At 49.9% G+C, this 16,418-nt stretch overlaps 1 protein-coding gene across 1 annotated transcript in view; it reads right to left on the bottom strand.

Moving 5' to 3' along the window:
- The window catches only part of LOC107111298 (extracellular serine/threonine protein kinase FAM20C-like), a gene marked incomplete at its 5' end in the record, with an annotated part of 90,125 nt that overhangs the window by 69,658 nt on the left and 4,049 nt on the right, over window positions 1-16,418 (bottom strand). Inside the window, one exon of the mRNA XM_015412256.1 lies at window positions 15,063-15,141. Within this exon, the coding sequence (XP_015267742.1) occupies window positions 15,063-15,141 (79 nt within the window). The remainder of the gene's footprint in view (window positions 1-15,062; window positions 15,142-16,418) is intronic.

Here is a 16,418-nt window from a genome sequence, read left to right as displayed (position 1 = left end):
CGGTTCGGGGGGGGGGTAGCCCGAAGGCCTGAGGTAAATTCCCCTCAAAGAAAACAAAAGTTCTCTTTTTAAAAAAGTTTCTTGAAAAATGACGAAAAAAAAGGAAAAGAATAAAGTTTGGAAATAATTTTCCAGAGCTGAGAGGTTTTCTTTTTGAAGCTAACAGCAATCCGATCAGACTGACGAAAAAACAGGTCTTTCCAACGCGGCGGTAAGAAAAGAACTGGCAGGATGTCCGCACCCACCCCTCTAGGCATGCGCAGTGGGGTTTCTGTGCATGCCCGAGGGACTGGGCGCGAAAATCCGTTGAAAGAGCTTGCTACAGCACCGATCGATCCAGCGCATGCGCACTAGATCCCATGGGTGTGAAGCACAGAGACCACGTCGAAGATCTGTGAGCCAGCTAACACTAACTCAGCTTAGAGGGAAAAGTGGTGGAGTTGGTTTTTTAGAAATCATTTTCAAAGGATTTGGATCCTCACAGCTGACCTCGTGCTCCACTTAGGAGGACTTCTGCTGTACCTCAGTCTACTTCTGTGCAAGGCTGAACACACGAATGCAGAATTAGACTACATAGAACCACTTGTCTACCATTGTCAGTATTGTCTACTCAGACTGGCAGCAGCTCTCCAGGGTCTCAGGCTGTCCTGGTTCCCCGGTCCTGGGGCCAGGCCACCCCGCCGGAACCCCCTAGGGTCACCCCACTCACCATTGGAAGCCCCATGCCAGCCCCGGATGGGGTCCCCACCAACGAAAGAGATCAACAAAGACACAGGCACAACGATGGGGAAGACAATGGGGGGGGCCACTCTACTCTGACTGGCAGCAGCTCTCTAATGACTCAGGCTGAGACCCAACCTCATCCTTTCGACTGGCGCTGCGGGGAATTGAACCTGGGACCTTCTGGACACCAAGCAGATGCTCTGCCACTGAGCCACAGCCCCTTCCTTAGGTAAGCCAACCAGTGACCTTGCATGGCAGAAACGGCATCTGAACTCAGGTCTCCAAGATCCAACATTTATTCACTGGATGGCGTACCTCCAGATTGCTTAGAACTAGGGTTGCCAACATCCAGGTGGCACCTGGAGATCTCCCTCTATTACAGTTGATCTCCAGATAACCAAGATCATGAGTTCCCTTGGAGAAAATGGCCGCTTTAGAGGGCGGACTCTGTGGCATCAGGCCCTGCTGAGGCCCCTACCCTCTGCAGGCTCCACCCCCAAAATCTCCAGGCATTTACCAACACAGAAGAAGAAGACGACAAAGAAGAAGAAGAGGAAGAGGAGGAGGAGGAGATTGGATTTATACCCCGCCCTTCACTCCGAGTCTCAGAGCGGCTTGCAAACTCCTTTCCCTTCCCCTCCCCACAACAGACACCCTGTGAGGCAGGTGGGGCTGAGAGAGCTCTCGCGAGAACTGCCCTTGAGAGAACAGCTCTGACAGAACCAGTGTTCCCTTCTAAGATGAGTTAGTGTGAGCTAGCTCACAGTTTCTAAGCCTCCGGCTCACACATTTTTATCTTAGCTCAGGAAGGAGACCTCCAGAGCGAACTAATTTATGCAGTCGCCAAATGGCTCGCTCACAACTTTAATGCCAGGAGCTCAGAAAGTAGAATTTTTGCTCACAAGTCTCCACAGCTTAGAGGGAGCATTGGACAGAACTATGGCTTGCCCCAGTGCATCCAGCAGCTGCAAGTGAAGGAGTGGGGAATCAAACCCGGTTCTCCCAGATTAGAGTCCGCACACTTAACCACTGCACCACTACACCAAACTGGCTCTCTTCTGAAACACAAAACAGGACTAGGGTTGCCAAACAGTTTTTACCTGGCAGCGGGGGGCTCCCGTTCGGCGTCTGGAGCGCGCGCGCCGCATGCACGTCACCTGGATGTGACGTGATGCCCGGCGTCATGTGACGTGATGCCCGGCGTGCCCAGCGTCATCACGTCACATCCGGGTGACGTGGACGCCGGGGTGGGGTTTTCCCCGGGGCCCGATTCCGCGGGGGCGGAAATCAGGCCTCCAAAGCGGGGGGGGGGAAATCCGCCCCCCGGGGGTATTTGGCAGCCGTAAACAGGACCTTGTTAACCTTAGATCCTGGGTTGTGGTTGGTCTGGAGGGGTCGCCTGCCGGGCACATGGTGTCATTCTGAACAAGCGGGGGCGTGAGAAATCCCAACGGGTGGGGAACATCACCGTATATTAAGCAAAGCTGATAACTGTTTGTTTGGATGCATTTTCGGCTCTGCTAAAAACTCCCTTGGAGTTTCTGGGAGCAACCTCATTTGGGTTGATTCATTTGAAATTAGCGATGGAATTTACATGGGACGGCGGGATTTGTAAATGGAACTGGGTTAACCCTGAAACCTTTTATGGGCAATTATTGCAGGACAGTGGAGGCAGACCTTCCAAGGGATGAAATAATTGTGGCGTATCGGTTTTTTAACTCACCGCAGAAGTGCTCTCCTGGCCTTTCTTCCCAGCCTTCAACTTGATTTAAGACACCGGAGTGTAAAACAATGAGAAGGCTGGCGATTTAAAAACTTGCTGGCTGGTGGAAATCGATAAGTGAAATTCAACCACACCTTCCCCCCTTCCATTAGCTCCCTGTTTATTCTGGGAACTCTTTCCAGGTTTCTTTCTTCATTTACTCTTCCTTCTCAGGCAACTGCTAATTTTGCATCTTTCCTTGTTTCAGGGCTTCCCGCCCCTTTTCTTTACACATATCTGGGATCATTTCCCATTTCGTAGCCAGCCCCTCAAACCAACCATCCCTGTGACCTGCACAAGGTTTTAATCTCAGCCAAACTGACAACTCTGCCTTCCCTCACAGAACCAGAATGGCCAACATTCTGACAGTTCTGCTACTTTAAGCTTGCTGATACCTTTCCTGGCATCTGCCAGGTGTTTTTAGAAAGTGCATGGGGGCAGTTGGGGCATTTGTCCAGCAGGGCTTCGGATTGGCTTTGCAGATTTATTTTTTAAAATGTTGCTTTGGCACCAGCTGCCACCACAGCAGACAGGGATCTCCACTGTGTGACTGAAGGTAAGCTCTGTATATGGAAGAAAACATTTTAAAACCATACATTCATTTTGAAATGCATCCTGTTAAAGAGACCTCCTTCCTGAAATGGTGAAGGGTTATTATTACAGTCATGCATAACTTAACCCCCCGACATTTGTGGCTGGCTCCGCCTCTTGTGGCAGCCATTTTGGGGTTGCAGAATGCCAAAGGTGCCCACAGGCTCAAGAAAGTCGGGGACTTGGAACGGTTGTGGATATTCCTTTTTTGTTTTGTTTGCCATTCCCTCACTAACTATTCATAAGAACCTCAGAAGAGCCCTGCTGGATTAGGTCAGTGCCATCTAGTCCGGCATCTCCTCTCACACAGTGGCCAGTCAGTTCCTCTGGAGGGCCAACAAGACGGCATAGAGGCTGAGGCCTTCCCCGATCAGAACATCAGAAGAGCCCTGCTGGATCAGAGCAGTGTTTAAGATTTGACCTAGTCCAGCATCCTGTCTCACAATTGGTCAACCAGTTCCTTTGGAAGTCTAACAAAAGGCACAGAGGCTGAGACATTCCCTTGTGAAGAACATTCGAAGAGCCTTGCTGGATCAGACCAATAGTCCACCTAGTCCAGCATCCTGTCTCACAGAGTGGCCAGTCAGTTCCTCTGGAGGGTCAACAACATGGCATAGAGGCTGAGGCCTTCCTCTGAGGTCACCTCCTGGCTCTGGGATTCAGAGGTTTAGTGCCTCTGAATGTGGAGGTTCCCCTCCATTACTATGGCTAGTAGTCATTGATAGACTCATCCTCCATGAATCAATTCAATCCCCTTTTAAAGCTGTTTATTCCTGCGGCCATCACTACATCGTCTGGCAGCATATTCCACATTTTAATCACTCTTTGTGTAAAGTAGTCTTTCCTTTTGTCCGTCCCGAACCTACTGCCCGTCAGCTTCACTGGATGCCCATTGTTAGCCCTGCCCCACTTGTGTGTTCATGTGTGTTTAGTTTGTTCTAAATATCTCATATATCTTTGTATTTTAAATGCTGTTTTAAATGCTTGAAATTGTTTAAGGTTTGGCACATTTTAATGTCCGCTGCCCTGGGGACCCTGAGGTGGGTCGAAAGGCAGCACAGACATGTTCTAAATAACTGTAGTTGTGTATAGCACCACAGCTCAGTTAGATGGAGTTACTTTTTGCCTGTGTTCGAAGATCAATGAACTAGTTCGGGAAATGCAGGAAACGCAGGTAATGGATGCCCAAAGCTTGGCTCGGGTTTAGGGTTCTTTGAAGCCGTCTGGCCTCACCACAAAGCAGCCAGAGAGCTCGCTGTAAATACCCACTGGCCCACTCTCTCCCCATTTGAAAGAACCGTGGCCAACAGCCTCCAAAACAGGCAGGTGTTTCAGAAGCTCATATTCACCTAAACCACATCACAAGCCCTCTATCACCTGCCTTCTGCCTAACGTGCTTCTTTTATCCTCCTTTTACTCTGGGAAGCTGACATCAGCATACATGGCTGAAGAGGGGCTGTGGCTCAGTGGTAGAGCATCCGCTTGGCATGCAGAAAGTCCCAGGTTCAATCCCTGGTATCTCCAGTTAAAAGGACCAGGCAGGAGGGGATGGGAAAGACCTCCGCCTGAGACCCTGGAGAACTGTAAAGAGGGGCTGTGGCTCAGTGGTAGAGCATCCGCTTGGCATGCAGAAAGTCCCAGGTTCAATCCCTGGTATCTCCAGTTAAAAGGACCAGGCAGGAGGGGATGGGAAAGACCTCCGCCTGAGACCCTGGAGAACTGTAAAGAGGGGCTGTGGCTCAGTGGTAGAGCATCCGCTTGGCATGCAGAAAGTCCCAGGTTCAATCCCTGGTATCTCCAGTTAAAAGGACCAGGCAGGAGGGGATGGGAAAGACCTCCGCCTGAGACCCTGGAGAACTGTAAAGAGGGGCTGTGGCTCAGTGGTAGAGCATCCGCTTGGCATGCAGAAAGTCCCAGGTTCAATCCCTGGTATCTCCAGTTAAAAGGACCAGGCAGGAGGGGATGGGAAAGACCTCCACCTGAGACCCTGAAGAGCTGCTGCCAATCTGAGTAGACAATGCTGACCTTGATGGACTAAGGGTCTGACTCAGTAGAAGACAGCCTTGTGTATCCATGCCTCTTCCTTTCACACTTCTCTAATGACAACCCTTGAGGTAGCCTTCATGGCTGAGTGGGGGTATTAGCATCAGCCTCCCGGGCCCACCAGTCTAACCAGGTTATGCCTGACTCTGATAGTAACATTTCAAGCAGAGACTCTTTTCAACAGGATGCCTTTTAATCCGCACCCCCAGGGCTCACCTAGCCCCCTCCCACTTTCTAAAAGCACTTGGTGGGCACCGGGAAAGGTGTCAATGGATGCTGACTGTGCCCACGGGCACCACGTTGGGGGGCCCTGCCTTCACCACTGAGGGCCCCCCCCAGCCTCAGTGACCAGCGCCACCCGCTTTCCAGAGACTTCATTCACGCAGCCTGCTATTTGGCAAGGGAACCCAGAACAGTAAAGCACTTGCCCCCCCCCCCTTCACCAGCATGCCTCACTTTAAGGAACTAATAACTGCACTTCCATACGACGGAAACAAAGGGAGGAAATGAGTCTATTATTTCAGCGATGCCCCGACATCGAGGCTGAACGGCTTCGTTAAACCTGCTGCCACCTCGAGTGACTTTTCTGCTAAGCTCAGCGTGATCAACGTGCCGTGGTTTTCCAGTGTAGGGCCCTCTCCGAGGACGCGCTTGATTTACACTGTCTTTGCTCCCTTTTATCGCCGTCCCATCCCACTAGGGTTCCCAGCTCCCAACGGGGGTTCCCCCGCTTTTGAGGGCTTCGATCCAGGGAAACCCCACCCCCAAACGGGGACAACGCACAGTGATGCTGCTGCCCGGAAGTGATGTCACTGTGTCGCCGACATCAGGGGGTGACGCTTGAGTTTTTGGGCAAACTCTATGGTGTTGGATGGCAAAAAACCATAGAGTTTTGCCCAAAAACTCGAGCGTCACCCCTCGACATTGATGACGTGATGATTTCACTTCCGGGTGACGTCATCACACAGAACCTGCCTCGTGCGCATGGCAGAAGATCCCAGAAAGGACCTGGACCCCTCCCCCCCCCCTGCCAGCAAGCAGGTAGGACCTGGTAACCCTACATCCCATTGATTTTTAACCTGAACCCTTCCTGACGTACCAAGCGTCAATCTGAAGAAAACGACATCCCTTTTAATCACGCTGCACGCCCAGTACCCACCCCCGTTTCTCCCGCTTGCTTCAGTTTCCCCGGCTGCCTTCTTGACGGCTACTTCACAAACGCCAAAAGCAGGAAAAAAAACACATCGGGACACTAATGCAAACCACTCGTCTATGGAGAGCGGATTCTCAATGTTCCGCTCTACACCGCCAGTAGTCTGTCACGCTGCAGTGTGACCAAGAACCGTGGACGGAGTGTATATTTCTCCCGTCTGAATCTTTGTTATTCTTGAATGCCTATCTGCACTGGGTCCTGTCCCAGCCCCACCCTGGTAAACTCCAGTTCAACAAGGAGAATTTTCTACATTAATTCCAGAATGGCAGCATACACTATTGGCTTTCTCTTTCTTTTGCATTTTTTCAGTACATTGGCCAGGGCCAGTTCCAGGTTTCAGTGGACTCTGGGCAGACAGAGATTTTGGAGGTGGAGCCTGAAGAGGGTGGGGTTTGGGAAGAGGAGGAGGAGGAGGAGAAGAAGAAGGGGAGGAGGAGGAGGAGGAGGAGAAGAGGAGGAGGAGAAGAGGAGGAGGAGGAGATGGGATTTATACCCACCCTTCACTCTGAGTTTCAGAGCGGCTTACAATCTCCTTTCCCTTCCCCTCCCCACAACAGACACCCGGTGAGGTAGGTGGGGCTGAGAGAACTCTCTCGATAACTGCTGGTGAGAGAACAGCTCTGAGAGAACTTGTGACTGACCAAAGATCACCCAGCTGGCTGCATGTGCAGGAGGAGTGGGGAATCAAGCCCGGTTCTCCAGATTAGAGTCAGCTGCTCTTAACCGCTACACCAAACTGGCTCAGCATGGCACAGTGTCGTAGAGTCCATCCTCCAAAGTCAGCCATTAAATTTAAGGTCACTGATCTCTGCCCTCTGGAGGTCAACTGTAATAGCAGGAGATCTCCGGGTTCCCAACGGGAGGTTGGCAACCCTTGGGCCTGGGGCCCCTCACCCTCCATTGTGCCTCCTTATTCAAACCTCCCTGTCCACCTGCCAGCATTATCCTCCCCACCTAATCCTTCTCCCCGCCCACTTGCTCCCTTTCCAGTCTTCCCAGGGTCTGCCCACCCTTCTCTGATTGGGCCAGGCAGTGTCTGTAGCTGGGACTGTGGGGGAGGGAAGGGCTCACAGCAAACAGATGGGCAGCAGGGGGACTGAGTGGGCGGAGGGCTGCGGCAATGGACCCCCCCCCTAGAAGACCTGGGAAATACCCCCTCTAAGCTCTGGAGTCTTGTGAGCTACTGGCACTAAATTTGTGAGCGAGCGATTTGGCTACTGCATACATTATTTTGCTCTGGAGTCGGAGGCTAAAAAACTGTGAGCTAGCTCACACTAACTCAGCTTAGAGGGAACACTGGACCTGGGCCTTGGCATATGCCCTACCTTAGAGTACGCCAGCGCCGGCCCTGGCATCTTCAATGCCGAAGAAGGCAAAGCGTACAAATGAACTGAAGGAACTGCAGCAAACGGTGCATGTGCAGAATCTTGGATCCCGGGGGGGGGGGTCTGTCCCACCAATGGCAGTGCTTTCTGCTGGCACATGATGGAGATGCGCATGGATGCGAAATGCTCCCGCGTTGGACGAAGCATCTCGGCAAAGGGAAAGTGCTGCCATTAGCGGAACGGATCTGTGAAGTCCCACTCTTGGAAACAACAGAGGGTTTCGGATTCCTATTTTCAAGAGGCGACCGGGGAATCCACAACTTCAAAAACCTGGGGAGGAATTCAAGCAAGAAGAGAAAGTCCGGAAGAAGGCGGAATTCCCAGGCTGCAGGGCTTTGGTTCTGTGGGACCGACCCAATGGGCTCCCAACTTGGAGCACTGCCAAGAGGACTCCAGACCTGACAATATATAATTCTGACACTGGGCGGCCTGGTCTCTCTTCAGAGAGAAAAAGAAGATATTGGATTTATACCCCGCCCTTCACTACCTGAAGGAGTCTCAGAGCGGCTTACCATCTCCTTTCCCTTCCCCTCCCCACAGCAGACACCCTGTGAGGTAGGTGGGGCTGAGAGTGCTCTCAAGGTCTACTCTTGAGAGAACAGCTCTGAGAGGACTTGTGACTGACCCAAGGTCACGCCAGCAGCTGCATGTGGAGGACTGGGGAATCCAACCGAGTTCTCCCAGATTAGAGTCCATGCTCCTAACCGCTACCTCAAACTGGCTGTCCCCAAGAAAGGGTGCTGTATATCAGTGCAGGAAGCAGGAAAAAAATACTGGTAATGTGGGGGGGGGGGAGAAGGAGACAAAGGCAAAATGAAACTATGGCAATATGCGCATGTGCTGTGCTCTACAGAGAATTCAGATTTCTATTATTATTATTTTTAACAGCACAGCAGAGGGCTCTTAGAAAAGCACTCCCACTTTGAAAATCAGCTAATGTGGGAGGAAAAAGCATGAATGACAAGGGCCCTGGCTCAGGCATGCAGAAGTTCCCAGGTTCGATCCCTGGCATCTCCAGTTAAAAGGACCAGGTAAGAGGAGATAGTCTGAATAGACCAGGGGTGTCAAAAATGTGGCCCGGGGGCCGGATCAGGCCCCAGGAGGGCTTCTATCAGGCCCACAGTGGAACTGGCCATCTCCTGCTTCCAATTCTGCTGCAGCATCATAGCTTGCTTCGCCAGACTCTCTCAGTCGCTCAGCCATTTCATGTTTTAACCTGGGTCCTAGACTCAGAACTCTGAGCATGGGATTTCTGTGGTGAATGTCAATAAATCAAAAGTAGATTTGCAGCTTACAGATAAACACATGAAGACCATACTCAAGATTGCAACAGCACAGACATTTTGATGCAATAATTCAGAGCAAGAGGCGTCAGTTATCAGATACTGTTAAATAAACAAAATATTGCAAGAGTGCTAATGTTTTAAGCATGTTTTTATTTTAAGCAAAAAAAAAAACCCGTTTGTGTTGGTGTCCTTTATAAAGTTTATATCTCCGCCGCCTGGCATTACATTTTATGACACACGTGGCCCGGCCCAACAAGGTCTCATTTATGACGGATCCGGCGCTCATAACAAATGAGTTTGACACACAAACCTGGCTTAGACAATCCTGACTCTGATGGACCAAGGGCCTGATTCAGTGGACAACAGCTCGGTGTGTTCATGCACTGACAAAAAAAGTTACGGCAATCTGTGCGTGCACGGCGCTCTGTGCAAAACCCACACATTAAAAACAACGAATGGCTTGAAAGATAAGTTACCTATAGATGTGAATAATGAGAAAGGGAGGTATGAAGAGAATTTAAGAATTGAGCTGGAGGTTGGAGCATTGTGGGAAGCCGAAAAGGGGGGGGGGAGAGGAGGAAAGGATGTACAATAATATAAGTTTTGATATATGTTTGACTTTTTATTATATCCTAATAAATTGTTTTTGAAAAGAAAAAAAACGACGAATGGCTGAACGGAGGATTCCTAGAGCATTGCTCTCACTTTGGAAACAAGGCTGGGTAGTTCAGAGCTATCCCATTCGGGGAGGAATTTGGACGGGGAGGATTTTTGGAAGCACCCAAGCAAACTGGTAAACAGAAAACGTTTCCCGCTTTCCCAGCACGGAGTGGCACAGCGGAGAGCGGAGTCCGGGTGCCAGAGAAGGAGCTTGTCATCCGACGCCCCTGCCAAGTCAGTCTTCTCTGACTTCTCCTCCGTGATGGACCTCTCCTAACTCAGGGAGCCTGGCCAAGCACAGACATTCTTCTCCGTTTGTGTGTCTGTGTGTGTGTGTGTGTGTGTGTTTGTGTGCGTTCCCTGCTTGGTTTGGGTGGGGAGCCAAGATCGAAATGTCAGAGGCACTGAGCAGAGAGGGAAAGAACTCAGGCCCGAGGCTGCAGCGAGCTTTAACAAAGGCAACAAACCCTTCTCTGGAGGTTTCGCTTCCATTTTCAAAAAGGTGCGGCGGGAGCAGCGGTGGGGGGGACGTCCCACTATCAAAGAACCCGCCTTTTTGATCGTCTTTTGATCTCCTCTGTTTAATTGGAGCTCCTGGGACATGTGGGTTTCTTTCAGGAAGAAGCAGGGAGAGGGGGAAAGGTCGGTGGGCAACCCCCCCCCAGCCGCCACACGTAAAACCACAGTTCTCCCCGATTCAAAGCCCACCTCCCACTTGGAGAAACACAGCTGTTTCTAAATTGTCTTGACCTCTTGTTGCAAATCCCAGCAAATAAATTAAGGCCGTCCAGCCTCCCACCGTAACCCGGTTAAACCAGATTTAAGCTGATTGAGAGCTGATTTTGCTGACCCGGCGGAAGCGGGGGGGGGGGGGAGACCCTGGTGTGCACACAAGCGTCCATCTTGTCGCCAGCTAGCTGTGGGCAGCTCCAGGCTGCCACAGAAAGCTTGGGAAGAGGGGAGGCATTTTGCTGGGGGGGGGGTGTGTGTGCCCGCAGCACAGGGTGGGAGCTTCTAGCAGTGGCCAGTGATTATGTGCGCTTTCCTGCACCCCATGGAATGGGCCAGGGCCGGCATTACGGGTAGGCTTAGGTGGGCACTCGCTGATTAACGCAAGCTGCCGGTGGGCCTCATCTCTCAGCCTTAATCCAGGCTCACTGCGTAATCTTGACCAAGTCATGATAGCTTTTTCTAACCTCTCTCTCAGGGTTCTCTCAGAGCCAGTTTGATGTAATGGTTAGGAGCGCGGACTCTGATCTGGGAGAACCGGGTTTGATTTCCCCATTCCTCCCCATGCAGCTGCTGGTGTATCCTTGGGTCAGTTACAAGTTCTCTCAGAGCTGTTCTCCCAAGGGCAGTCCTCGAAAGAGCTCTCTCAGCCCCACCAACCTCACAGGGTGTCTGTTGTGTGGAGGGGAAGGGAAAGGAGATGGTAGGCCGCTCTGAGACTCCTTCGGGTAGTGAAGGGCGGGGTATAGATAATCTCTTCTTCTTCTGAGATCTTTGTTTACTTCATTTGTACCCTCCCTTTCTTCCCACTAGGGACTCAAAGTGGGAAAGGAGGCCCCGTTATACTCTCTTGCCCAGGGCCTACACAAACCTGGAACTGGCCCAGGAAGGAGGCCTCAATAAAACCCATACTGAAACAGCTAGATCTGAGTTCAGGAACACCTTAGAGACCAACACAATTTTCATGGTCTGAGCTTTCGAGTGTCCGAGCTCCCTTCCTCAGACACAAGAAGGAATGGCGATACCTGGGCCAGAACCATTCAGAAGAAGAAGAGGAAGAGGAGGAAGAGGAGGAGGAAGAAGAAGAAGAGGAGGAGAAGGAGGAGGAGATTGGATTTATACCCCACCCTTCACTACCCAAAGGAGTCTCAGAGCAGCTTACAGTCCCAAGATGATGGGAGCTGTCTGCCAAAGGGGAGCTTTGACTCTCCCAGTTTATAGCCCCCCAAATTTTGTTAGTCTCTAAGTTGTTCCTGCACTAGAATCTAGCTGTTCTGGGGAAGAAGGTGGAGAAGGAGATTGGGTTTATACCCCATTCTTCACTACCCAAAGGAGTCTCAGAGAAGTTTACACTCAACTTTCCCTTCCCCTCCCCACAACAGACACCCTGTGAGGTAGGTGGGGCTGAGAGAACTCTTTTGAGGACTGCTCTTGAGAGAATAGCTCTGAGAGAACTTGTGATTGACCCAAGGTCACACCAGCAGCTGCATGTGGAGGAGTGGGGAATCAAACCCGGTTCTCCCAGATTAGAGTCCGCGCTCCTAACCACACTACCCCAAACTGGCTCTTTATATCCCAGTCAGAAGGCGGGAGTAAGGGGTGTTGCAAAGAATGCTTGTAAATGATGCAGAGGTATGTTGCATATTGTAATCAGCTTTTCCTCCCTGCTTTGGTCAAGCTGATTACAATATGCAGGGTAGAAAATTCCCATCCTACAATGTCATATATAATAGGGAAAACGTAATAAAAATCTTATAATAACAACATGCAGGGTATCTTTTCATCCTTTACGAGCATTCTTTACAACACCCCTTTCACCTTCTGAATGAGACATAAAGACTCAGAAGTCTCCATTCGTACTCATGTCTGACAAAGGGAGTTTGACTCTCATACGCTTATACCCTGCGACTGTTCTTGGTCTCTAAGGTGGTACTGAATTCGAATCCAGCTCTTCTACTGCAGACCAACATGGCTAGCTTCCCGAAATGAAGTGAAACAGCTCCCAAGCAGGGACCAGAGTGAATTTCAAAAGAGGTGCAGTGGTTGGATTCAAACAGTCTCCACCTTGTGAGAAATGGCCCCTTCCGTCTATTTGCAAATCAGTTGCTCTGGCTTCATGTTAAATTTACAATTCTCTCTCTCTCTCTTTCTCTCTCATTATTTTTGCACCTATGGCATATAAACGGCCTGTAATCGGAAAGATGCGCATACGGCTTACAGGCAACAAAATACGAGAATCGCCATCAACAAAGCTGGAGAACCGTTGACGGCAGATATAAAAAGCCTCCGAAATCCACGTAAATTTTCAATCTGGTATTAGAACAAATCGGGTTATTGTGACAATCCGCTTGAATCAGACACACTTCCGTTTTTATGAATGGGAGGCCAGCCTTCTCTACAGTGAGACCAGAGCCAGACTTGCATTACAATCCTACCAAATGCTGAAGCTGACGTACAGAAGAGGCAAAAAGGAATCTCGTGACACCGTAAAGGCTAACAAATTGCACATGGCAGAACCTTCCGTGGACTAGAACCCACTTCATCAGATGCATGAAGTGTGTTTTCATCACACAGACATATATCCACAAACACAAGCATAAAGAAAAAAAACTGCAGACAGCTGACCCTCAGAGCAATAAAGTCCAGCCAATTAACAATGCTGACAGATTTTCAAGCAAAGGAGCCTGAAAAGCAAGCATCCCTGCTCTGAAAAATCCTCATTCCGAGTTAAATACACCCCCCCCTTCTTAATCTGGGCCTGATTTGAATCTGAGCTCCCCTCTCTCTGCAACACTTTTGGGGGAGGGTGCTGGGGGGGAACTGACCAGCAGTGAGGAACAGACAGTAGAGAAGAGACCCCCAACAGGATTCAGTTCCTGCCAAATAAGAATTCTCAGTCTATTTGCTTCCTACCAGGGACAACTAGAATAGGGGTTTTCTGAGCCTCAAAAATGGTATTAGAAAATGGGGGGGGGGGAATACAATTGCCATTTGCCCTAGCAGGAAATACCACTGAAGAGGACTGCGAACTCTATCTCGCAGCAGAGATAGGCTCCATTGGGACCTAACCTTTACTGAATGAGTATTTCTCCAATTTTAGTTACTCCCCCCAAAACCTTTTGCAAAAATAAAAGTTGTAGTTTGAAAAACAACTGGCAAGATTGTAGAGAGAGGGAGCAGACACATCTGTATTTTTTTAACCTTTCCCTTCAACCCTAGAAGCTCACAGATACATGATCTTGAATGGCAGAAAAATTCTAGATATCCTATTTGGAGCAAAGGGCTAAAAGGACTGATACACATTTAAGGTAAAGGTTCCCTTGCTTGAAAGCCAGTCGAGTCCGACTCTAGGGCTGCGGTGCTTATCTCCGTTTCAAAGCCGAAGAGCCAGCGCTGTCCGAAGACGTTCTCATGGTCATGTGGCCGGCATGACTAAACACCAAGGTGCACGGAATGCTGTTACCTTCCCACCGAAGTGGTACCTGTTTATCTACTTGCAATTTCTTGCTTTTGAACTGCTAGGTTGGCAGGAGCTGGAACTAGAGATGGGAGCTCACTCCATCATGCGGCACTTGGGTCTCGAACTGCTGAACTACTGACCTTCCAAGCAATGGGCACTCAAGGAAGTCCTTCCTCACCCAAAGAGTAATTAACACATGGAATTCACTGCTGCAGGAAGCGGTGGCAGCTATAAGCACAGACAGCTTTAAGAGGGAATTGGATCAACATATGGAGCAATGGTCCATTAGTGGCTTTTAGCCACAAGATATAGCCCCACTGCTGGACCTCCTGATGGCACCTGGGTTTTGGCCACTGAGTGACACAGAGTGTTGGACTGGACAGGCCATTGGCCTGATCCAACATTGGCTTCTCTTATGTTCTTATGTCTGGGGGCAGTGATGCTCTGTATTCTTGGTGCTTGGGGGGCAACAGTGGGAGGGTTTCTGGAGTTCTGGCCCTGCTGGTGGACCTCCTGATGGCACCTGGGTTTTGGCCACTGAGTGACACAGAGTGTCGGACTGGATGGGCCAGTGGCCTGATCCAACATTGGCTTCCCTTATGTTCTTACGAGCAAAATATGAAAAGATTTGTCAATCATTTGGGGACCACAAGTGTAGATTCTGTCAAAACATACTTTGCCTGCACACCTGCCCTGTAAAACCATAGAAGGAATGATATTTAGCCTAGCAAACAGAAACGCCCCACAAAACCATGGGACTGTATGGACACATGATTAACCCACCACATCTTCACAAATGTTCTCCAGCTTTCTTTCCTAGTATGCAAACGAATTGCTCACAAAAACAAAGAAACAAACAAAACAACAAGGGTTTTCCAGGTCGAGTCAGAGTTGGAGAGGAGCAGAAAGGCATTTTCATCCATTACCACAAAGAGACAGGGACTTGTCATACTTTTACAGAAAAGGGAAGTGGAAGAGAGGCATTTGTAACACTAACAAACATTCCGCCCTGTACAGATTTCACAACGAATTTTAAGCCTCAGTTTACGAACACTCCCGCAGTCCGCTGCTTTGTGTGTTTGTAAAGAACATTCGTTTTTTCCCATCTTAGCTCAGCCAAGGACCTCAACAACCCTCACCAGAAGCGTCTGAAAGAACCTGGCGGCAACGCCAACCCTTCAAAAAGGCCGCAACAAGATTTGGCACTTACTTCATTGGCTTAAACAAGGCTTGTCCGTAGTTTTGGAAGGTCATGATCAGCTTGAGTTGGGTGCCTCCCGACTTCATTGCTTGAGAAAAAGAGAGAGAAAAAGAGGAAATTAATAACTATCCACACCATATGGTTTGACCGACACCTCGAAACGTTTTCTTTATATTGTGAAATGTCACAGCTATCCATCTGTAGAGGAAAAGCAGACATTTATACTGCCGTCAGCATTAAAACGCAGCGATGTCGGGTCTTAATGTTCTGTTACTTCACGCACGGCTTCCCTCTACAGTTTGGGGGGGGGGGCTCGTTCAGCGGAATTTATTATACCTTAACCCACTGGTAGATTTTCAGCAGTTAGTTATGGGAAACTGGGTCCTGTCCTACCTCACAGGGGTGGCCTGCAGAGTGTAGTTCCACAGGCTAAGGCTGCACCAAGGTGGGGTCTCTAAGCCCACCCCCCAGGAAAAATCCCAGGTGCCAGGTCACCATGGGGCCTAGAAATTTCTCATGGCACCTACTATTTTCACAATGATTTTATTATGAGGTTTTACCCCATATTTATTTAGATACCAAAATGCTTTTGTCGTATTGTAGCTTAGGAGTAGGTTTGTTGGTAGCAATAATGAGAAAATACAGTCGCATGGACACACAAAGCTGCCTTGTACTGAATCAGATCATTGGTCTATGCAAGTATTGTCTGCTCAGACTGGCAGCAGCTCTCTAAGGTCTCAGGCAGAGGTCCTTCCCATTTCAGTTGAGGTCTTTCACATCACCTGTTCCCTGGTCCTTTTTTAGCTGGAGATTGAAGCTGGGACCTTCTGCATGCCGAGCAGATGCTCTACCACTGACTGAGCCATGGCGTTCCCCTAAATAAAGCTGCCTTAACCTGAGCCAGATCCCTGGTCCATACAGGTCAGTCTTGTTTCCACTGACTGGCAGGAGATCTCCAGGGTCTCATGTCTTTCCCATCACCTGCTACTTGACCCTTTTAAGCAGAGATGCCGGGGATTAAACCTGGGACCTTCTGCAAGCCAAGCAGAGGCTCTACCGCTGAGCCACAGCATCTCTTTACAGCTCTCCAGGGTCTCAGGCAGAGGTCTTTCCCATCACCTACTGCCTGGTCCCTTTAACTAGAGATGCTGGGGATTGAACCTGGGATCTTCTGCATGCCAAGCAGAGGTTTTACCGCTGAGTCACAGCCCCTCTTTACAGCTCTCCAGGGTCTCAGGCAGAGGTCTTTCCCATCACCTACTGCCTGGTCCCTTTAACTGGAGATGCTGGGGATTGAACCTGGACCCTCTGCATGCCAAGATGAGGTTCTACCGCTGAGTCACAGCCCCTCTTTACAGCTCTCCA

The sequence above is a fragment of the Gekko japonicus genome, unplaced genomic scaffold (genome assembly GCF_001447785.1).
Source record: "Gekko japonicus isolate JY-2015 unplaced genomic scaffold, Gekko_japonicus_V1.1 scaffold2951, whole genome shotgun sequence".
Classification (NCBI taxonomy): domain Eukaryota; kingdom Metazoa; phylum Chordata; class Lepidosauria; order Squamata; family Gekkonidae; genus Gekko; species Gekko japonicus.
This window is presented reverse-complemented; position numbering and strand designations above follow the sequence as displayed.